This window comes from Mytilus trossulus, chromosome 2 (assembly GCF_036588685.1).
Source record: "Mytilus trossulus isolate FHL-02 chromosome 2, PNRI_Mtr1.1.1.hap1, whole genome shotgun sequence".
NCBI lineage: Eukaryota > Metazoa > Mollusca > Bivalvia > Mytilida > Mytilidae > Mytilus > Mytilus trossulus.
In genome coordinates, this window is record NC_086374.1 from 60,214,283 (window position 1) to 60,238,824 (window position 24,542).

Genomic DNA, 24,542 nt, shown 5'->3' on the forward strand with positions numbered 1-24,542 from the left:
TCTCTGTGAACTATTTGTTTAGGCTCAAACTTTGATTAGGTTCAAACTAAGTTATTTGCTTAAAAAAGAAATATTGTTTTATTATATATATCAATCACTTATTTGTGGTTATTTATACATGTTTAACAGTGATGATGATGTTTAAACTTTTAACAATTGAGATCTCCACTAAAAAAAAATTATAAACGTTTTTATGTTGAACAAATTTTTTTAATTATATTTGTTTCAATTTTTTCCCATACATGTACATGTATTGTGCCTTAAGATATATGTGTCTTATTCAAACGACTCTGGCTATTCATTTTCTAATTTTATTGCAAAAACTGCTATCAACAAATTCTTTTTTTATGAATATGAACACATGAAATGTTGCCCTATTTATTTTTTTAATAAGAGATATGGTCTTGAGTTGCTAAGTACTATCATATATTTCATTCTAATGTATTAATTTGACAAAAAAATGTGTTGATATGATATATTAACATCCATATATTATTATATATACATTGTATATCTGTGGTATATTCTATTCTATTAATGAAATTTTTTGCCTTACAATATGCTATTCCACTAATAACCTAACAAAAAAGGTAATCCTGTTTATTTTCACTAAACCCCAAAGACTTTACAAAACAAAATAATGCCATGAATCAGTTAAGAGGGTAACATACATGTCTTTAATTAAGGTGTGTGTAGCATGAATTTACAACTTTTTGTCTAAGGAGCACATGTGCTATGATTTATAATCTGGAATAATTGTCATGACAATGCAGGAGTCAAGGTCAATATAAAAAATGTTTTTTTGATGAATAAATTTGTATTTTGTTTGTCAAAAATTCGGAACAAAATCATTTCATACCTCTGACAATATGTTAAAAATGTGTTTAGTCATGTTAGTACCGAGGAAAGTACAACTGTCATTTAAGATATCAGAATATTTCAATGTAACTTTATACATGTTATAAGTTATGCTTTATAATATGATTTAATATGCATTGTTAAAAGTGCAGAATAATCTTTCAAATCTTATTGAGCTAAAATTAAGATTGTTTATAGAACTTTAGCATATCAGCACACAAAAAAGTCGATCAAATTCAATCGTTTATTTAGAAAACTGATATAATCAGCTCATACTGTTTTTATGTGATTGTATATTGGAAAAGTCATGCTATAAACATACAATATTATCTTCAAATCTGACACGGTTTACTGTGCGTCTTTGTTCGGTCTTACAAGTGAAATCAATTAGCTTGTGGGAACAATAAAACTACCGAAGTTTGAAGTAATGCTATTCATTTTAACTCTGTTGACAGATTTCTTTAAATTATTGATCAGTTAAGTATACAGTCTGCAAGAGAAAATCGGCTTTAATCCTTATTTTTATAAACAAAGTCCTATTTTTAGCTATAATCTATAGATATCTGTATGAAATCAAACCCTTTTATCTAGAGTGTTGTTATTTCATTACATTCAAGGATTTTAAAAATGCATTTCTTATTTGATATCGAAATTCAATATATGATGCAAATGAGAAATAATACTATAGCTGCGTGAAGTTTGATTTATTTTAAATGCTTAATATGGTGCAAAAATATCATTAATAGTGAACTGTCGTATTTCACAATTGAAATTGATTCTTTTAATCATACATTGAATAAACTTATTCATAATGTTTGGACATGTTTCTCATTTCTCTAAGTTTTAAAAAAAGAAATGCAATATACATACAATACATGTACATCAACCATAATTTTTATCATACTCCTTGTCCTTGTAAAAATAATTGTCATATAAATATACGTTTGAGAGACACATCTCCATTAATCCTGATCGATATGGTGTGTTCATGAATGCCACTGTACCCTTGTAGAGGGATTCTTCAGATATGGAAGGCATTCACCCAGTACATACATACACCTTTAAATTTTTCATTTTTTTAAATTGGAGAGAGATTACATACATGTAGAAGTGTTGGTCATGCAGCTACCTTTTTTTTGTACTTTGATTTCTCTTGAAATGTAACAAATGTTTCCACAATTCTTCTTACGATGTCCAATTTGTCTCTTCTTCAAGCAGATTGTAATAAGGCATATGAATGTTGATCAGGCTTTATATTTCAGTAGGCACTATATAGAACACCTGAACATGTACCCATAATACTTTACAGTTTATACAATCATTCCTTTTTTGTTGAGAAGTTTCCATCTGGCAATTTTAGTATCCTTGACCCCATTTTGTATGGTTAATTGACTGCTAAAAGAAACTGAATATATTTTTGTCAAGTTATTTTTTCCATTATTACATGTTTTGGTTCTAGGACAATTATTTTTTGGTATGTAGAATCTTGGTAGATATACATGTACATTAGACAAGGTTTAGCTGACTATTACATCATTTCATTTGTGATCAACAAGAGTTTTTCATGATTAGGTCCTGACTCCTTTTTTCAGATACTGTTAGCAGTACATTTTGAAGGTTAACTATATTTGGTGTATGTAATGATTGTAAGTTAAGTATATCTCCTTCCTCAAGAGTTCTTAAAATCTTTTTTTCCTGGTGGTCCTTGAGAAAGATATGGTGGTCCTCACTATATTTTTTTTGCAAAAAAGTAAAGTTGTGCTGGTCCTTTGCAAAGGAGTAGGGGCAATAAGGCCCTTATTTGGCCCAAAAATTACTGCAAATTTTAAAGTTATCATACATATTCTTAAATTACTGAAAACTTGTCTAAGGTATAACGTACTAAGAAAAACAAAACAAATTTGACATCGAACAAGTTACCATGGCAACAAATCATAACCTTATTTGCATATTTTGTTAAATTTCGTGATTTTCCTTGTTTTTTCATCAAATTTTAAGTATATTTTAGACTGCAAAAGTATGTGCGCACCCAAGAAACAACTTTATATTTGGTGAAATAATGCCAATAATTATAATAAAGCTTTTGTTAAATTATTTTGTTGTTTCTCGGCTGCGCAGGATGTTTCCACAACGGAAATAAAGTCAGAAAACTGCATAAATTCTGTATTTTTCATCGTTTTTGTGAAACCAGTACATATTATGACGTAATTGTGACGTCATCAGATAAAAATCTTCATGTTTTTCATTTATATTTCTTGACCCTATGCATTTCTAAACATTATGTGCCACTTTGAAATAGTTATCAAACATTTTATTTTCTTGGGCCAAAACTAGACCTTAATGCCCCTACTCCAAAATCCCTAGGACAGTTCGACCACTACTTTTCAATAACTCTGACCTAAGTTTCATTTCACTATAACATGGCTGTAAATCTACTATATTTTGTGTATTAAATTTTTATTATTATTGTAATATAAAACCAATTTTACAGAAGTTTAGGCCTTTGGCCTTCTTCAGTTTCTTTATTTTTCTCACAACTACATGGCTGATATCTATTACTAAAGGGGTAGTTCCAGTAAGACCCCTATTTGGCCCTAAAAATATAGCAGTTTTACAAAATTGTTAAAATATAAACTTTTAGTTATTTATTGGACAGTAGAATGCTTCATCTACTTAAACATGATCTGTTTTTGACAATACAATGCACATATATCGGGTACTAGCACCATAAAGTCATGCTAAATTACTGAAATCTTCACAATTTTAGCATTTTAGTTAAATTTTAGACGGTTTTCGTGTAAAACGAAAGTGGCTGCATTCGTGTTCATCCTTTACATTGAAATGTAAGTTGTATTTTATGATAATACATAACATATATAAAGGTTGAGGATTAACACAGATGCGGCCACTTTCATTTTTGACAAAAACCATCTGAAAAGTGACATTTTTTCTGCATTTTGGTAGATTTTTCATATTTGAGCTTGAATCCGATGGTTTTTAATGACTAAATCAGTTCAAATCTCTCATATAAACTAACTGATTCATATGAAATAGACACTTAAGTGTTTAAAAAGTGGTTAAAATCTTTTGTCAGATGAACCTGAAATTCGAGGCCAAAATCGGTCCTAACCGGACCTTCTCCATTTTGTAAAGTGTTCAGGTCTGTCTGGCAGGGTTCATCTAACATTTCTAACCTTGACTTTACTTCATATTTTTGGTTCACAGGTCAACAATCAACATTCATTTCTTTAATCTGTTTCTTAGATAATATAATTAAAATCAATACATTAAAGATCAACTATCTAATTATTGAGACATTTAAGTGTATAGAATTAATTAAGGGTGCCATTTTTTTCTGGAAGTGTTTCTCTGACCTTGACCCTAAATTTAAAGAAATTATACTTAAAAAACTAGGTTTAAAGTACAGCTACTGACCATAATCAACTCTTACAATAATTTTATTGTAGACAATAACCAAACATGGATATGTTTCTGTGAAGAAAAAAACATGTACAGGATTACATGATTACATCAGGCAATTCTGAATTAACAAATACATATAGCATTTATAGCTGTTATAAATTGCTGCACTTTGCATGTCATGTGTATGTTGTAACAATGAATACAATATATATGTGAATAATGTGTAAAATTTATTTCATTTAAAACCACCCATAATTAATTTAAAGTTGTGGTACTTAAAACATATTGAACAAATGTAAATGATTTTTTGTATGTTACAAATCCTTTTAAACGTTAATGACTGTTGCATGTATCAAACCAAATTTTCTATTGAACTGAGAATGCTTTTTTAACAGCGTACTATCAATATGCTATTTAAATATTTGGAAATGCAGAATTGAATATTTGCGTTAAAGATGTTTAGAATTTTAAATGGGTGATTATTGGCATTTAGACAGATCACTTTATAGATTTAAGTAGATATATATTCAATTGGAATTATTGTTGGAATCAAATGTGGCCTTAATTTGCTTTTCATTTCAAAACTAACATCGGCTTTCAGACTGATAATTTTGTGTGAAAACTGATGTCAAAGGAACAATGCTAGTGATCATAAGTTAAACCTAATTTGGTTGGCCCAGCGAATTTTATGCATGTTTAATTCAATGTCATAGAAATGACTTTGAATATATACGTAACCTTTAGTTCTTTGACAAAATACTGAATACATAATTTTAAACAGATTGCTTTGCATATAAAACTGTTTGATTTCAGTTTGAGAGATCATCATAATGTTGAAATGTTTAAAGATACTGTTTTGATGTGTATGACTTTATACAATGCAGTATTTACAGATTTTTGTGGTATTATGATAGCAGTGTTCTCCCCAAATTTTCAAATAGCACCATGGAAATTAAAATAACACTGTTTTCCCAAAAAATATTGCACCGTGCCCTAAACATTCTATTATAAAATCATTCAAGATAGAACTATGGTAGAAAGTGTAACACCAGGGTACCACAGTGCTTAAATGCTCTGGGTAGAACATGTACTGGCTGTAGTGGTTGTGCTGACATGAGTGACATTATTATTGTCAATATAATTTTTATTATTCAACATATATAATAACTTTTGTCTTTAAATATGATCTTTGGTACAAAACAAAATCTTAAAATCCCAAATTTTTTAAGATTGCTTCAAGTCTTAAAAACAGCATTTTCTCATGTTTTTTTGTGACAAAAATGTCGATAATTGATTTGGGGATGTACAGGGGGCGGTAGGGAGGGCGGCAATCAAATGTTGTCTGTGCATTAACTCATGAACTGTTCAACCAAAGCTTTTAAAATTTTAATATGTTGTTACTGACAACTAAATAAAGGTCAATTTCAATAATAGGGATTTTGACTTTTACCGTTCAGGAGTTATGGTTCTTGAAAGAAAGTTATGGTTCTTGAAAGATTGAAAAATGGAGTTTCCAGTCGTGTCCGTGTATTTTCGCATGAACTGTTCTACCAAAGCTTCCCAAATTTTAATATGTTGTTACTGATGACAAAATGGAGGTCAAGTTCAATAATGACAATTTTGACTTTTACTGTTCAGGAGTTATGGTTCTTGAAAGATTGAAAAATGGCGTTTCCAGTCGTGTCCGTGCATTTACGCATGAACTGTTCTACGAAAGCTTCCCAAATTTTAAAGTTGTTACTGATGACAAAATGGAGGTCAAGTTAAATAATGTCAATTTTGACTTTTACCGTTCAGGAGTTATGGTTCTTGAAAGATTGAAAAATGGTGTTTCCAGTTTTGTCTGTGCATTTTCTCACGAACCATTCAACCAAAGCTTTTGAAATTTTTATATGTTGTTACTGATGACAAAATAGAGGTCAAGTTCAACAATGACGATTTTGACTTTTACTGTTCAGGAGTTATGGTTCCTGAAAGATGGTAAAATGGAGTTTCCATTCACGTGGTTGCATTTACTCATGGACAATTTCAATCTAAGCTTTTCAAATTTTAATATGTTGATACTGATGAAAAAATGGAGGTCAAATTTGATATTGACGATTTTCACTTTCACCATTCATCAGTAATGGGTCTGTGATATTGCCAGGACGCAAACAAATGTTAATAAATCCGGTTTGCTGTCGTTGTGACAGCCTCTTGTTTATATATTGGGGTTTTTTTGTAATTTTTTTTTTAACTCAATTTCTAGAAAAAATAAAATGGTTAATGTAAAGTGAATTGACCATTGAAATCTATATTTGTAGTCCTAAAACTTCTGTAGGTTTTATTTTTGGTCCAATTTTGATCTATTGATTTAAATACCTTAGTTATATGAAAAATTCCTAGACAAAAGGGTTGAGTGGCAGGTAGTTAAAAACCACCTAAATCGGATGTCTTTTTAAAATTATCAGTCAGAGATTAGATATGGATACAAGATATGTTTGAAACATCCAATATGTCATCAGGATTCCAATGACAGATTTTAAATATATGATTTGAGGTTGTTTTCTGTCAGTTTCATTAGAATGAAGATAGCAATTTTGTATTTTAAGCTTTGAGGGCAAGAACTTGTGATTTGATGGTTGCAAATACCCTTTTACTGGCACTGCTAACACTTTGCTCCTAAATTTAATTTGCTACCATCAAATCACCAATTGATGCCAACGAAGGTTAAAATACAATATAGTTTCTAAGTAAAAATGTCATAGGGAGAGATATATAAGTTAAGTCTTGAAGCATGTCATAATGTGTGTTTAAAGTAGTTAAGGAGAGATTATTACATAATTCAGGATAAATCACACTCAAAGTAACTGTTATGGTAACTTAAGATTAAATGATTAATGAAAGGGAGATTATTTGAAATAAAAAAAAAAAATATATAAACTCAAGGAGTTTTTTTTTTTCATTACAGTTTGGTTTTATAAAATAAATTGCAATTTGGTCAAAAATTTAAATAAGTTGCAACAGTTGGAGAGCAACACTATTAGTCAAGTCACAGTAATTAAAGTGATATACATATTCTAGACATAAATAGTCTCCTGGTATTCTACTTCTGTTGCAAGCAATGGTACTATTTACATCACAGTTCAATTTGGAGGTCCTCATTGCGCTCTGCATTTTAGTCATGTCAATTTCTTGCAAAAACAAAATCAACAATTAGAATGGAAAAAATAAGTATAATTTTAATTGCAGGATAAAGACAATAATTGTTTGGTGTCTTTAAATATCAGCTGTATTTTTACTGTCAGGGCTCGAAAGTCGAAACAGAAGTTATAGCTCGCTGAAGCTTGCATTACTCCTGTTTTTAGCCTTGTACAAATACAGCTGATATTTTTAAAAAGACACTAAACCGTTCTTGGCTATTTATACAAAAAGTAAGGAGATGTCTGGATTGTTTAATTGTTTAATTGTTTGTACATGTATGTTTATTCTGGTCTGCTAATTCTACAAACAAGTGAAAGGATTATCAGTATATATTAATATTGTTTGTAATGATTAAGAAAAATACTTATGAGGATTAAATTATGGTCTATGAATAGTTTAATTTTCAGTAAAAAGATTTATGAACTTTAATAAAAGTTAAAACGGAAGTGTCACCAACCCTGGTCAAGAACAAATACGTAAATAACGAGTTTAATGACAAAAGGATTGTTTTCAGGCTATTTTTATTTATACTTTACATAGGGAAAGTTCTAGTTTTAACCCTCTATATACACTGATTCAACTAAGCTAAATATGACCGCTGTTAAATAATGAAGTTAGCATTTTATTGTGTGGTGAATTGATTTATATAAATGTTATTGAAAACATACATGAAATAGTATTTAAATCATAGCCACATGGAAATAATACTCATAAAAGATTGACTGGCAATATCCAGTGGCCAGTATTACAGTTATTTGAAAGAGCAACTTAGAACAGCTGTCTTAAGAAGAGGGACTAAAAGCTATAGTTTTGATTGCCCCTGCAATTTTGCCATAATTGCCTAACAGAATTTGAAGTATCCACATAAATAGTAACCCACCTAAGCTGCCCAATTTACCATTGCAACCAGAAAATGATGAACTGAAAATGGAAACCTAGGAATAATATCACAAATATTTATAACCGTAAATTGCTCTATTTTGAAGAGTCCAGTTGTTACCATTCCAAAAATTAATATGTTAATTTTTTATTTGCACTGTAACCATGGTAACACACATTTTAGACAGAAATGCCTGATTTGTTATTTCTATAGTTTTTTTGTGTTTTACTCCAAATACAATACTTAGCATCTTATTTCTTGGTTTTACATATCCACAAATCAGGTTCAACTTATAATATTTCTCCAGTTATAGTGCATTCAGTAATAGCTATTGCTTGATTAGATTTAAAAGATGACATGTACACTATTTAAGTGCCCACACATTGCTTGAGAAGAATCCTAAGCCACTCTCAGATTACTTGATCTTCTAAGTTTCAGAAACATTGTTCATTTCAGTTCTTATAAGCAGGTGTTTTTACCAACAGTACATAAACCTTTTGTACATTTTAATCTCATGTGAACAGAAATTTGAGAAATCTTAATGAAATTTGTCGTAACCTTTGATGCAAATAATTGAACATTATTTTTAACTTTCAAATATACTCAAGTTTCATTTATCAGAATAATGAAAAGTTCAGTGCATAAAAATTTAAACCTCCCAATTCAAAGTTTGACAATAATCATTACAATTATTATTTTTTTCTTACAATAAGGTCTCGGTAAGTAATAGTTCTCATGAAGCTTTTTATCAATAATCCACTTAAATTGCTTTCTGTATGAAATAGAGAGGATTTTGTTTTATTAATAGTCTCTCTCCATGAATTTGTGCTTTCCAATTTGCAGTTGTAATGATTAAGATAAATGCAATATCAGAGATTGAGAGTTCAAGTAGCTATATATAATTTAATTTAAAAGTTGTCAAATTTGCTTATCCATGATTTTCAAAAAGTATATAAACAGCCTCCCACAAAATTAGCATAATTTACATTTAATTTTTCTCTAAATAAGTTTGCATAACTTACACAATTGACCCTGAATTTTTTTCAAGTCTGATATCTTTAAACTTTAAAGTCTTCTTGGCATGGATTTAAGCATAGAAAACAAGTTTTGATGTAAAGTCCTTGAAAACTATGTTAAATTTTACAAAGGGAAACATTGAACTGTTGGATTAGTTTGAAATTTATTTTGATAAATGACAATGTTCAAAATATATTTCTTTCAGATAACTTGTTCAAGAAAATAAAATATCCAATAGTTGTCAGTACCACTGCAAAGGAGTAGGTCCTGTAAGACCCCTTTTTGGCCCCAAAATATGGCAGTTTTACAAAATTGTTAAAATGTAAACTTTTAGTTATTTATTGGATAGTTGAATGCTTCTGCTACATAAATATGGGCTGTTTTTGACAATACAGTCCACATATATCGGGTTGTAGCACCATCAAGTCATGCTAAATTACTGAAATCTGCAAAATTCAATCATTTTAGTTAAATTTTAGACGGTTTTCGTGTAAAATGAAAGTGGCCGCATTCGTGTTCATCCTTAATATTGAAATGTAAGTTGTATTTTATAATAATACATAACATATACAAAGGTTGTGGATGAACACGGATGCGGCCACTTTCATTTTTGACAAAAACCATCTGAAAAGTGACTTTTTTTGGCATATTTGAGAGATTTTTCATATTTGAGCTTGAATCGGATTGTTTTTAATGACTTAATTAGTTAAAATCTTTCACAAAAACTAATTGAATCAAGTGAAATAGACACTTAAGTGTTTAAAAAGTGGTCAAAATCTTTCGTCAGATGAAACTGAAATTTGAGGCCAAAATGAGTCCTTACCGGACCTACTCCTTTGAAATTCTTGCATTTTTCCAATTTTTTATGTATATATATATTCATTCGTGACTTAAACATTATAAGACATTTAAAAGGCAATTAACCTGTTTTTGGAATTGTATTTTAATGTTGCTTTAATAACAGGAACGTGTAGCATGAGGTGAAGATTGTTTTTCAATATCCTTTTAAAATCAATGTCTTAAATTGGTGTTTTCCTTAGAAACAGGGGAGATAATTGAAGTTTAAGGCATTTTAATCTGTACACAAAGTAGATGATTTCAGAAACAAGATTCTGGATACATTGATTTTAACATAAAAAGCTAATTGCCAGCCAATTGCCATCACTGCCAATTGCATTCACTTGGCATTTAATTTTATTCTTATGTCCTCATTAACATTATAAAAAAAAAACATGAGGACCCATTTAAAACAACTTTATAGGCTGAATGATCCTCAGTTAATTTAGTAAGTTGTTTGTGCTTCTTCTCAATACCTGTCCGAAGTCATCAGCAACAAAAACAATAAAGATCACATGAAGGCCACTAAATTAATACTTCAAATAAGCAAACTTTGCCATTAAGGTAATGATAAATAGGAAAATGGCATATGTTTACAAGGTGATCAATTATGGGTCTTAAGAGCATATCGCTTTGATATAATAAATTGAGTTTGTTTTGTAATCCTACATAACAAATGCAGAGGATTCATTTCCTGGGGGTAAATACCAAGTGTCTCTTATGTACTTTTTTTAAATAATTTTATACTGAGGACTTCGGATGTTTGAGAGTTCATTCTGAATTGATGCTGTAAATGCATGAAATCATTGCATGCTTCCAACAAATAACTGCTATCTTTATTCTAACACAATACTCATAAAATATTCTTACTGATGTCTCTATTTGTCAAATGTTGAATTGAAAGCAGACATTATTAAATCATTAGTGGCCTAAGCTGCCTATATATAATATTACTAATGTCACTATTGCATTAGGATTTCACTTTTACTCAAATCTTCAGTCAATATTTAAAAATGTCCCTCGACTTATTTCTGTAAATTCAACTTCTGTCATCAATGTTCATACAATGTTGAAGTTTCTATCAGCAGATGTTCATAAAATTCTGAGGAAAATGTATAGTTTGGTTATAGTTATCTCCCTTTCAAATCTTTGAACAGTCAAGAACTACAGGATTTGATTAATGAAACTTTTTATATATTTTTTTGCATATTTATATAAGAATTTTTTGTTTATCAACAGAGTTGCTGGAAATGCAGCCTACATTATTGGAACTTTGGCTGAATCTGAGCTGGGATGCTACAGAATTTTGGGTCTATCCAAAAGTCCTCATGCCGAAAGTAGAAGAATATTACCTGACCTGACAAATATGTTAGGCTTTGATGATTCTGAGAGTGTGATGAATGCTGCTGGAACTATGGGAACTTTGGTAGGTAGTATTATATAGTCACAACATTACATACTTTTTCATTTGAAAATTCTACTTTTATAGAGATACGAAACATGTGCATTTTTATTTTGATTTCTGCATGAGGTAATTATATGATCTCAGATACTATAGATTTAAAAATAGAATGATCTACTGATTTCTAGTGTACATGTACTAATCTGTTTGATGCTATCATAATGATGGTAAAATCATTTATAAAATACATGAACATATAATTAAAAAAGAGGCATTTTGATCAAAGGAGGTATGGGATATACATAAATGATACCGCACTCCAACTACTTGGTACATACATTTGTACAAAAGCCAAAGACATCATAAGGATCATAGAGGTCAACTTTGGTCATCAACAACAGTCAAGGTGGAAATCTATTAGAATCTTAGAATAGTTGTCAATAAATTTAATAGCTGTGTATATTAGTTGATAATGTGATTTGTTAAATTTTGAATGCATTTTATATCATTAAAAGAAGGAATAACTTGAAAGTTGATTGATTCATTAAGTAGAAACAAGAGACTTAAAATATAAATGAGAAAAAAATGCTTTATTTTTAAATTCTCATGTATTACTTCATTTGCATAAGTCTTAAAAAAGAATTGATATTCATTTTTTTTTTAAACTTTGTTTGTTTTAGGCTGAGAGTCATGAAGGGAGAGAATGGATACTAAGTGAGCCGTGCCTTAATGATTTGCTAAATAAGGTGACGTTTCTCTTACATGCTGACAACATGTGGACAGCCAGCAATGCTGCTCTGGTTTTAGCTAGGTAATAAAAGGCAAAACAAAATAATATAAACCCATCCCTCCATAGTGTACATGTATATTTTATAACAGCTGGATTGTTAACTATAGTGCATTTAGGCAAAAAAAGAAATATTACAAGATTATACTACTGTAAGTTCAGAAATTTTTGCGATGTTTTTATTAATGCAAATAATGCAACTGGGAGAGTATTGCAATAATTAGAACTTGCATTCAAATATCTGAGGTATGCATCTGAATATTTAGATATCTGAGGCATACATCTGAATATTTAGATATCTGAGGCATACATCTGAACATTCAGATATCTGAGGCATACATCTGAATGAAAAGTATCCTGAAATCGCAATAATTAATCTCGAATTTTAGTCCATACTTCCAAAATTGCAATATTAGATGCATGCAATAATTTCTGAATTTACAGTATCTGCATGCTGTTGAAATAGACACATTCATCAAAAAATTATCCTTTATTAGCATGATATGGTTTAATTTCAAGTGCATATATCATGTATATATAACAAAGAAGAAGTGGTATAATTTTCACTGAGACAACCCTCCACAATAACCAAATAACACTGAAATTAACAACTATAGGTCACCTTCACCAGTCACAGTTTAGATTTCTAGCAAGGTTTTAATTTTGTATTTATCTTGCCCATGATGCTGGGTTTAAAGATCATATACTGTAAATTCAGAAATTATTGTGAGGTTTTTATTATTGCGAATAATGCGACTGAGTTGTAAACGCAATAATAAAAACTCGCATTTTGTAATATTTTAACTGAATTTAGCATGACTTTTCTCAAAATCATAAAAATTAAAATCGCATTCAAGGGTAAAATGACAAAATCGCAATAATAAATGCACACAATAATTTCTGAATTTACAGTATCTTTGAGAAAGCAATAGATAATATATTATCAGTTTGATAGTAAAGAAGTTAATGTCAGACTTAATTGATCACTATTGAGATATTTTTCTCCTCTTAATTATGATCTGTAACCATTAAATGGTTTGCAATGTATTATTGCAGGTCACAGTAATTCAGAAAGTCTGTTTACAAAATTTATGAAGTGCACTTTGCAAACAGTGACTTGAATGGTTAGGGTTGCTAAGACTTTCTCAAGTATATTTACATAATACTTAGCAAAGTTTCGGTTTGTTTGTATTTTATTTGAGGAAAGTGCAATAAAATTGAATTTACAATTGTATAAGGTTTCAATTATCAGTTTGAAGTATTTGAAGTTCTAATGAATTTATGATATTATATCATTTATAAATCTACTAATGCAAACATTTTATTAAGTTTATCACTGGTTTTAAGAGTTAAAATATAATTTCGCAATGTCAAGGAATAAGCAATAACTACAGAAAAAAAATAGGTTGATTTCTTGAAAGGATAGTGACATGTATTGTTGAACTTTGTGCATGTGGGTGCAGTACTAAGTAACATGAAAAACTCAAAAGTCATAACATGAACATATGATGCTGATTGCTATGTGCATAAAATATGTTTCTGGTGCAATCTTTGCCTGGTACTGTCTAGTAAAACATTAAACGATAATATCTTGACTCTTTTAATGATCAATTTTTACACACACAATAAAATTATTTGTATACTTAAGGTGGTATGGGAGTCTAAAATAAAAATGATAGAATTTGTTCATACTTTGTCAAAATGTAGTATCTATTGATACATGATCAAAAATGTTATAAAAATGATAGGTCACCGCGCATTTTCTCAAGCTACAGGTTGTGACAAAATGACAAATTTTGTATGGATTATACAGGAAAAAGCACCATTTTGTGAATAGAAACTAAACAAAATGATAGAATCGTATAATAAATTAGAAAAAGATAGCTTCCAGACAATGCTTTAAGAATTTTTAAGAACGTTTTTTCCGGCTAAAAGACAAAATAGGAAAATTTCATGTAGAGTCCAACAGAAAATGCACTGTTTTAGAGTTACCTCCCCTTAAAATGCCAATTTGAAAATATTCAAAAAACAACCCAAAATAACCTACACTTCTAAAAATTTAATATTTCTAAGTTATATTCTTATAAATTGGTTCTTTTAAACGAAAATTCACATTAAATATTGCATTCCTGCATCAAATTTTGCCAATTTGATAGAAAATATGGACCTTAGATTCTCTGTTTTTTACAATCCAAGATGGCGAAAGACACCCATACCACCTTAAGCTTATAAGTACATACATAGTAAAAATAAAATTGACATGTCTATTTGAAATTGTAACTATTATAGTTAAACTCTTTTACATCAAGTACCCTTGCATTGCAATGTTTTGTATATTAATTCTAGATGTTCTATATGTTTAATGGTCATATAATTGATTTTTTTATGCTAATCTCTATATTATTTATTTTTTTTACTTTTTAACACTCATGACCAGGAAAAATTGATCTTACATTCTTTGTCCATACTTTGTTTGACTTTTCAAACTTTTGGTCTCTCGTTTAGCATGTTTAGCCTAATGAGGGTACATATATGTGATATGTGCAATTCAATATATTATATATGTTTTTGTTATATTCAACAAATATTTTACTTTTTACTTTCCAGATTAAGTATATCTGAAAATGGATGCCTAAGTGTTCTTAAACATGAAAATTCACAACAAATTTTGTCAAAGATAGTACAGTCACTGGGTGTTGATGAAGCAGGTAAAATATTTTCTGTCTATGTTCAATGAAGAATATATGTTATAATGAATATTTCAAAGTCTACTGAACTATCACTTTGTAAGTCAGACAAACTGCTTGCTTTATTGTCATTTATGTTTGTGTGGGATGTATCAAATACACAACCCTTCTTTCAAAACAAACAAAGACTTAGATGCTTATGAGACAAGTACTATTAAAATGTCAAAAACATAAAACAAAATTAAGGGTATCAAAACAAATATTTAGGCCTGAACTTATACGTTTTATCAAAGTTCTAGACATAATTACACAATTTATGTCTTTTAAACTGACCATTTCAGTTCAAATGCTATAACAATATTTTTATTGTATATAAAACGCTATAAATATGTTTAACTATATATTTGATTATATACAGAAAGAGGTATGAATGCAATGCTATAACAATATTTTCGCTATAAATAAAACACTATTAATATGTTTAACTATATATTTGATTATATACAGGGAGAGGTATGAATGCAGCATTTGCTATTGGAAGGCTTTGTGATATGGAGGAAGGAAGAAAAAGACTACTGCAACTGGTTGAGTCAGAGAGAATGGTTAGTTATAATTACCAGTTAACTCATATGTGATAGGGAAACTCTCACCCTTATCCCATAATGGAGTGACACAGCTCCTCTTGCCCTTTCCATACTGTCTTCCATTCTCAGTGTTCACGATCTTTCCTTATAAACCTGCCCTACCGGTATATGCATTTTTGTTTTCTGAAAGAAAATCATTTCTTTTGAATGCAAATTAATAGTTAGTTTTGTTTTACAATGTCTATGTATATAAATTATTGAAAGCTTTCAATCTTTTGTCCCAAAACACAATCAATTTAACAGTTTTCAAACAAGAAGGCACACTATCAGGCCATTTATTTTTAAACTGTGCCCATCTGCACTAAGATTCTAGCTACATAGATATAAGAAGATGTGGTATGAGTGCCAATGAGACAACAAAGTAAACCATTATAGGTTAAGGTACAGTCTTCAACACAGAGCCTTGGCTCACACTGAACAGCAAGCTAAAAAGGACCCCTAAAAATTACTAGTGTAAAACCATTCAAACAGGGAAACCAACAGGGTAATCTATATTAAAAATACGAGAAACACATATAAACTACATCTTCAATGTATAGATCATCAATTGCAATGTTTTTATTTGAACCTTTGAATTTACTTTCACAGATATCTGCCTTAGCAAAGATGTTATGTTGTGAAGACACTGGTGCTAGTAAAAATGCATGTTTTGCATTGAGCTGTCTTGCCACAAATCCAGAGGGCCATACAAGAATCCTTAATAACCTCCATTCTGATGATGTCATTAATACTCTAACCAATCTGTTAAATGCAGACGACAGTGAAACTGGCTGGTTTGCAGCCATGTAAGTAATATGATTTGGAGATAAAATATTTATGAATTTTTTTTACATGAAATTTAAAAGGAATTCCTTCAAAATATTTATAAATGTCATTTGACGTGCTTCATGTGTAACGTGACGGTACCCAAATTGCACCTATTTTGACAGTTTTTTCACCTACGGTTTTTTATGATCAGGAAAAAAATGTCCATACTGTGTTTATTTTGTAGCCCTATCCTTCTTTGTCATATAGGTACATCAATTTAATTTTTAGTCCATATTGAGTCATTAAAAAATGGGTTAGAATCAACCTCCAAACTATCCATGATTCTGTAATGAGGAGTACCCAAATTGCATCCATGCTTAAATTTACATCATCAAAAGTCTATTAACCGAGCTTTTGTTTAATTTCTTCAAATATTTTGAACAATTGGATATTTGTCCATGCTTACTATTCATATTTTACGAAATGGATACTTATAATATATTGTATTTGCCAATTTTAAAAAGATGACGTTTTAATGACGTCGCATGGTGACATTTTCGTACATTTTTTTTTTTTTCAGTAAACAGTCCATCTGTTGATAAATACTGTGAACGTTTTGTGTATAACTAAATATGTTTACCTATGTTGAAAGACGGGCATAGTATCAAATCATAAAAATACAACTTGTTTAGTCTCTAGGAAATCTTGTAAGATTTTTATTGCTATTTTTTTCTAAATAGGTGCAATTTGGGTACTCTGTGCAATTTGGGTACCCTTACGTTAATTTACTGCAAAATTTGAAAATAGCAAAAAATAGTTAAGTAGTACTGTAATTTTAGAAATTATTGCGTGCATTTAGTATTGCCATTTTGTCATTTTAGACCAAAATGCGATTTTTATTTTTGCAATATTGAGAAAAATCCTGTTTAATTCATGTAAAAAATATAAAATGTGAGTTTAGATTATTGCGATTATAAACCTGTTGCATTTTTTGCAAATATAAAAACTTCTCAATAATTTCTGAATTTACAGTATTTATTTGAAGTGTGCATTCTGCCTTTTGTAATGAGACTTTAAATGAAATGCACTTATTTTACAGGACACTAAGAACACTTGCTAGTCAACCTCGAGGCTGTCTGAGGCTTAGAGAACATTCTAAAGTTATTCCTTCATTAAAGGTAATAGACTTAAATCATCATATAGATATTCCTTCCTAAAAGAGAACAGACATACAATCATCTTCTGTTATTAGATACAAGAGTTCAATGATAATAGATATAAAAAGATATGGTACGAGTGGCAATGAGACAACTCTCCATAAAAGTCACAAATTGTAAAAGTAATTTTAAACCAATATATATCAAAGTACTGCATTCAACACATAGCCTCGACTCACAATGAACAGCAAGCTATAAACTGACTGATTTAGCATGCAATGGAGGTTGAAAATATTGAATTTTGTTATATTATACCCCTCTTTAATAGTGGAGCCTTTACCTTGTCCACTTTATCAACATATGTTTCTTTCCACTTTTCTAAAGTACTATGGAACAGAATTACTTTATATTTAGTCAGGAGCCTAGCAGTGATGATCAAGCATTTTTGTTTTATTTTGAATGGGGTGTGTAAAATAAAATTTGATTTATAAAAAAAAAAATGATTTATAAAAACTAGACTTTCTCAAATTTCTGTCTGCCAATGAATTATTATCTCCCTTGAATATGTATACTCCCATTAAAAATATCATCTAATTCATTTGTTTTAACCTTTTTTCTAATCCTGAAAAGAGTTATGCTGTTGCATATTGCTGGTGCAAAAATACAACATTCTTTGAAGAGGTTAATTGCAAAGCAATATATAAATCTTCATCAGTTAGTTTAATTCTGGTATAAAGTATATTTGTGTATTGCTTCTCGTATCTTTATTTACATCGTTTATGCTTTATTTGTTTTAGGTTGTGTCATTAAAAGAAGATATAAATGCAGATCTTAAAGAAGAAGCCTGTATTACATTAGAAATATTAAAGAAATTAGAAAAACCTTTACCTCCTAATGTGGAAGGTACAGTAACAAAGTTTATTATCTTCATATTAAGGTGGTACCTAACACTACAGGGAGATAACTCTGTAAAATCATCTAAACGTTTTAATTACGTTATATTGTTAAGGGAATATTAAGCTTGTCAATGATCAAAATCAGTGTTTTAACCAGTGTAATATTTCTGACAAAATGGTTGGTTCAAAATTATTTTTTTTTTTTATATTTTTGTCAAAGGGTGAAAGTAAATGCTTTGTTAAAATTTTATGAAAATTAAACGAGCCAAATTAATTTTAGTGAAAGTGTTGGGTACCACCTTAAATGCATGCATTTTAGAAGCTTCTGAATCCTCTGTTGTTTCAGTGGTTCCAAATGTGCATTCTTATTTTCTTTTTTTTTTTTTTAGATTTGATGACATTTTATTACTACGGTAGAAAAAAGGAAAAGATTTGATGAGGTCCAAATAATTTCATAATTTTGAAGAATGAAGACGTGTCAAATCTAATTTCTGAAGAAATGTTATTTTCTTCTTAGATTGTAAAACACATTTTTCAGTGAGACTACACAATTTAGCTCCATTACATGAGTGGAAAACCTCATTTCAAAGATAAAATGAAAAAAAATCAAAATTATATGAAAAAAATTAAATACAACTTTATATGCATTGATTAAAGATTGATTGACTGTACAATTTAACAATAAAATTTTGCATCTTTTTTGCAAATGTAGCAATAACATTTTTCTTCTTGATTTACTTATTAAAATATGTTTATCCTTCACTGATGTGCTTATTTAAAATGCATGTTGAATTTAACTTAGACTAAATTTTTTTTCAGTGGTTGGTTCAAATATGGTGAAGTGTTCATGGGATCCTATCTCTACAAAGAGTGGATTTCCTGTAAGGTACCAGATTTTTGATGGTATGTGTAAATCATACAAATTTTCAATTAGCAGTTTCAGAATAAAAAAAAAATCCTGGGTAATGTTTTCAAAAGTGGATATCAAAATGTCATAATTGGTTAAAAATGTCATGAACAATGGAAATGCAACCAATGATGTGACTGGTATTCATTTTTGGGTAGGAACAATGAAATTACCCATGGTTCTTTAGATTCTGAAACAGGTAATTGAAGGTTAAGATATTGAAAACTCACCCTTTTTAACTTATTTCTTATTCTGTTTTTTTAAATTATTTCTGTAATGTTTGGGTTATAAAACAAGATAAATAGGTAATGTGTGAAATTTGTTTTGCAGTTTTTAAAAATTATAATATTTTATAGATTTACATTATTGTAATATTTGAAATCACACTATTACAAGTTCTTATATATTTATTTAAGGTACAAAATGTGTCTATACGGGTAAAGAAACACATTGTGATGTAACTGGTTTGCATCCATGCCAACAATACTCATATAAATTACGGGCATACACAGAAGGAGACGAGAGTCCTTTTAGTGACCCTGTTCCTATAGTAACTGAAGAAGCTGGTAAGTTTTCAGATATAATATAAAAAAGATGATGTGGTATGATTGCCAATGAGACATATAATATTTCTTTCAGATAGTTCAGATTGCTGACAATGTTAAGTAATGCACTGGTTGCTTAAAATATATAGATATCTCTTGAAATATGGAGTTTCCCATAGCAAAAGTTAAGTTTTAGAAAAGTAACTACTTTTAATTAATTTATATTCATGCGTACCAATTTTCATGGATTGCAGAAAACTTGCCTTTTCATAGATATGTGATTTCACAATTTTGCCATATTCTGTATACAACCTAATTGAAAATTTGTAATTCGTTGAACATTTAGTTTTTGGTACACATGAATCCACGAAAACCTCAAAAAATTGTATCCAACAAATAATTATAAATTCACAGTATTGTGTTAGCATTTTGTATTTGCAATTTGGACAATATCCCAAATGCTCCTCTGATTGAGGAACCTGATTGAGGAACACAAAAGTTGTTTGTAAACAAAAAATCTCTTTGTAGTGATATTGGACATGTTTCAATTTTTAAAAAGTGACGGAGCTTAACTATTTGTGTTGATCTTGAAAGTATAGGACCTTAGAATAAATGTGTAAAAATTAAGGAGTTATTATATGTATTCAAAGTATTAAATTTTCAAAGAAATTATTGTGTGAAAAAAGGGACTTTTTACCATGAGGAGCTGAATCACAAAAGGATTTTCGGGGTATGCTAATTTACGGAAAAATGAATCACACTTCATACCCTGAAAAATTTAATCACATGTGTAAAAATGTCTCAGCTTCGAAACAAGCCATCATACATATACAAGTTCACGATATGTGCATATTGCCCCAATTAGACTGAAACAAATAGCAGCTTTTCAATTACACCATCACTGAATCCTTAGTGAATAATAGCATTGTCTTATGTGACTTCTTTTTGATATATTTACAGTACCTACAGCACCTCAGAATATAAGGATTGTAGGATACACTATATCACAGTTAAAGGTTGGATGGGATCCTCCAGATCAGATAAATGGTACAATTAAAGGTTACCATGTATATTTAGGTAAGTATATTCTGGTTGTGTCACACATATAGGTAGGATCTCATGGTCAAAGGTAAAGCAATTGCACTGTGGGTTGGGATTTTTTTTGTTGAAAAAAAGAAGATCACTATGATGAATCGATTGATTGTTAGTTAGTTACTTAATTTTCAATGTGTCTGACCACCATGAAAATGTATGACTTATGAAAAGGCATTATTACAAGTTAATTTTTTTTTTAAATATTGATAGATTATTCAGATTTTATAAAATTAATTATACCTTAATTAACATGGTTTCATCTTAAATCTTCTTGCAATTGGTCAGTTCTTTTGGAATTTAACAATTATTTTACGAAACTAGTATGAGTCATAAACAAGCATATCCAAAAAATTGTATTTAATTATTTATTTGTAGAGAGAATGCTCTGTTACAGTTCGATATAAGTCATTAACAGAAAAATATAATTGGGGTTTTTTTTCAGGAGAAAAGATGCATGAACATACAACAGAACTGCAATGTATTATTTCTGGTTTACAACCCAGTACATCATATGAAATATCGGTGAGCTTATAAAGAAACAACAAGCATTGAAATCAGCATTTATAGTAAAGCAAAAACAAAGTTAAACAAATAAATCTCAAGTTAAAGATTCCCTCAAAAACTTATATATGGTTAATCCAAGTTAAAATAAAATGCTAAACAATATTCTGAAAAACAAACAATTAGCCAAAATGGAAAACTTTTTCTGCTTTGATGAATTTGCCTGCAAAATTAAAATGGAAATTCATTTACTCCCTATTACAGGTTAAAAATTGTCTTATGTTTTCTTCTTTTCATAATATACTGTAAAATGTGCTTGTTTAAGCCAGTATGAATTAGATAATGCATGAAAGAAGAAATTCTTAATGTATCAACATTATTACTTTTAATCACTATGTATATTCCATTTTAGATAAGTGCTTCAACTTCCAAGGGTAAGGGAGAGAAAGCCCACATTACTGGGTCTACATCAGATTTAGGTAAGTCTAGTGGGAAATATGTTTTATGTATATTTGATTACATCATAATTATATCCCCTCTTTAAAAAAGTGGGGGTATACTTTTTACCTGTGTGTCCATCTATCTTTCATAAGTCTGTCAGTCTGTCGCATGAATATTTTTCGTTGCATCTATCTCAGGAACTACATCATAGGGATTTCTGAAATTTGGTTTTGGGGTTTATATAGGTCAGTTGTACAGTGTGTTGCATTTACAGATTTATCACTCAACAATTTCCTGTCTACAGAATACTAACATATTTTGAAACTATTAAATTATCCATATTTATCATCAGTGAGCAGTAACTAGCAGTTTCACTTGTTATGTTCATGTTTATTCATTCCATGAAAATCAGTCATGTGATAAAATTCCTTAGCATTGGAATATTTACACAAAAAGTCCTGCAAGAAAGGTAAATAAAAGAAAGAAATTTGTTTTTCAGACAATCTTGATATAATTCAAGAACTTATCATATGTAAGATTAATGCAAATTTTTTCATAGTTTAAAAATCTTTTAAAACCATTGTTATATTTTTTCGGAAAATTTTATTTGGCAGTGATTCTAGATTCTTTATAGTGTAAGAGCACACACAAAATGATGTATTTTATTTGATTACAGGTGCTCATGCCCCTTCAAAACCTCATGTTCAGGTGATAGGAAGAAATGAACTTCATATTACATGGGAACCACCTGAACAACCGCTGGGGAAAATTAATCGGTACGACTTATCCATGAATAATAAAGTGTTGTATTCTGGGACAGACCATGCCTTCACTGCCAGAAGACTTACGCCTGATACAGAATATAATGTTGTGGTAAGTATGAATTCTAATGCAGTTTTTATGTAACAATTTTTTTCATTGGCTAAAAGTTAGTAGTGGATCATACAGTAAAACTGCGTTTACGACTGTCAATTTGCCAATTGACTATGGCAGCTCTTCAATTTCAGTACTGCTTACTATAATAGGTTGTTTGGAAAATGTTTTTTGTCTTTTGATTAAACTTGAATGAACTTTTCATATTTTGATGTCATTTAAAAAAGGGGTGTTGCAAACAGTGCCATTGTTAAACATTTAGATGATTACGGAAAATTCTTGTTAACAACATCTTAAAGAAAAATAGTAACATTTGCTTGTTTGTGATATTACAACAAGTGTATAACTAAAATACAAATCAAGATGTATAAAATTTGTGTTATTATCTAGTTCAAAATATTCTTTTTATTTGATAAACAGGTAACTTGTCTTACAAATGAAGGGAAATTTGAAAGTAAACCAACAAAGAAAAGGACAGCCAAGGATGAATGTAAGTTTCTTATGTGTCAGTTTTTAAAACAGAAAAATAGTTGTGATTTAAGTGTTATTTATCCTTATAAATGAAACTTGTAGTTTTTTAGTATGTATTGGATGATAAATTGTGAAGGCAGAAAAGGCCAAATTTAATTCTTGCTCATAAAACCCAATATTGACTATACTTTATGCTTCTGTAATAAGTATACCAACTATGGAAATATTGATACATAAATGAGAGATGTTTTATCAAGGCTTGGTTAATCATCTTATTCATTCTTGCAAATTTATGAAGAAAGAAGAACACTTTTGAACATAATCTGTATATGCTCGAAACAATTCTAGAGTTGCTTTTCTTTGACACAAATTTACTCTTATTAAGTTATGATGTTTTGGTATATTTTATGAATTCTTTTATTATAGTGTATAGAGAGACTTCTGAATTAAGAAATTTAAATTGTCTTTGAAAATATATGCTTAAGTGCCAGTCTGCCTAAGAATCAGGCAGTGATGAAAACATGACCAAAAAACCCCACCCAATTTGACATTGATTTCAGTTCATTATATGTAGTCATGCACAAAAATAACATTCATTTCTGTTTTCTGTTCTAGTAATAGAAGATACAATTTGGTTGAAATGCACTAGAAATTCACAAATAAGGGGAGATAACTTTATGATTTGCTATCTTCTAACCAATATTCTAACCGAGTTATTTGATATTACCAGACACACACAAACGAAAGACTAATAGTTTTTAACTCAGGATGATGGTTAGTATTAAATAGAAAGATTAGCTCTGTGGGTTTTTTCTGATCATGGTTTGATTTTTACCTAAGTTGCCTGATTCTTACAAAGACTGGCACTTAATAAGAACCCATCATCCAAACATATATTTGAACAATGAGGCATATGATTAAATATATAATTAGGAAACCAGGATGCAGGTCAAATTAAGCCATCTTGAATCCAAGTACACCTATGGTAACATTTTCCGTGACATTAGAAAATTTAATAATGATGGACCATAGGAAAAATTTGATTTGACTAATGTTTGAACTGAAGATTTTTGTAGTAGAGACTTCATACTTGTCTAAAGAAACAAATTATTTTTTCCCCTTACCATCTAAGTGAAGATTGACATTTTGCAGGAACGCCTCTTAAAATATTTAGATTTAAATCTCCTGTCT

The 24,542-nt window shown here is 29.6% G+C and overlaps 1 protein-coding gene across 7 annotated transcripts in view; it reads left to right on the forward strand.

Moving 5' to 3' along the window:
* Window positions 1-24,542, forward strand: part of LOC134707680 (uncharacterized) — a 65,682-nt gene that overhangs the window by 3,087 nt on the left and 38,053 nt on the right. For all 7 annotated transcript variants that reach the window (XM_063567667.1, XM_063567668.1, XM_063567669.1 and 4 more), the window contains exons 2-15: window positions 11,438-11,624; window positions 12,281-12,411; window positions 14,995-15,095; window positions 15,582-15,676; window positions 16,307-16,503; window positions 17,565-17,643; window positions 18,420-18,525; window positions 19,338-19,421; window positions 19,842-19,991; window positions 20,931-21,047; window positions 21,508-21,587; window positions 21,979-22,045; window positions 22,684-22,880; window positions 23,301-23,370. In XM_063567667.1, coding sequence (XP_063423737.1) covers window positions 11,438-11,624; window positions 12,281-12,411; window positions 14,995-15,095; window positions 15,582-15,676; window positions 16,307-16,503; window positions 17,565-17,643; window positions 18,420-18,525; window positions 19,338-19,421; window positions 19,842-19,991; window positions 20,931-21,047; window positions 21,508-21,587; window positions 21,979-22,045; window positions 22,684-22,880; window positions 23,301-23,370 — 1,661 coding nt within the window. The remainder of the gene's footprint in view (window positions 1-11,437; window positions 11,625-12,280; window positions 12,412-14,994; window positions 15,096-15,581; window positions 15,677-16,306; window positions 16,504-17,564; window positions 17,644-18,419; window positions 18,526-19,337; window positions 19,422-19,841; window positions 19,992-20,930; window positions 21,048-21,507; window positions 21,588-21,978; window positions 22,046-22,683; window positions 22,881-23,300; window positions 23,371-24,542) is intronic.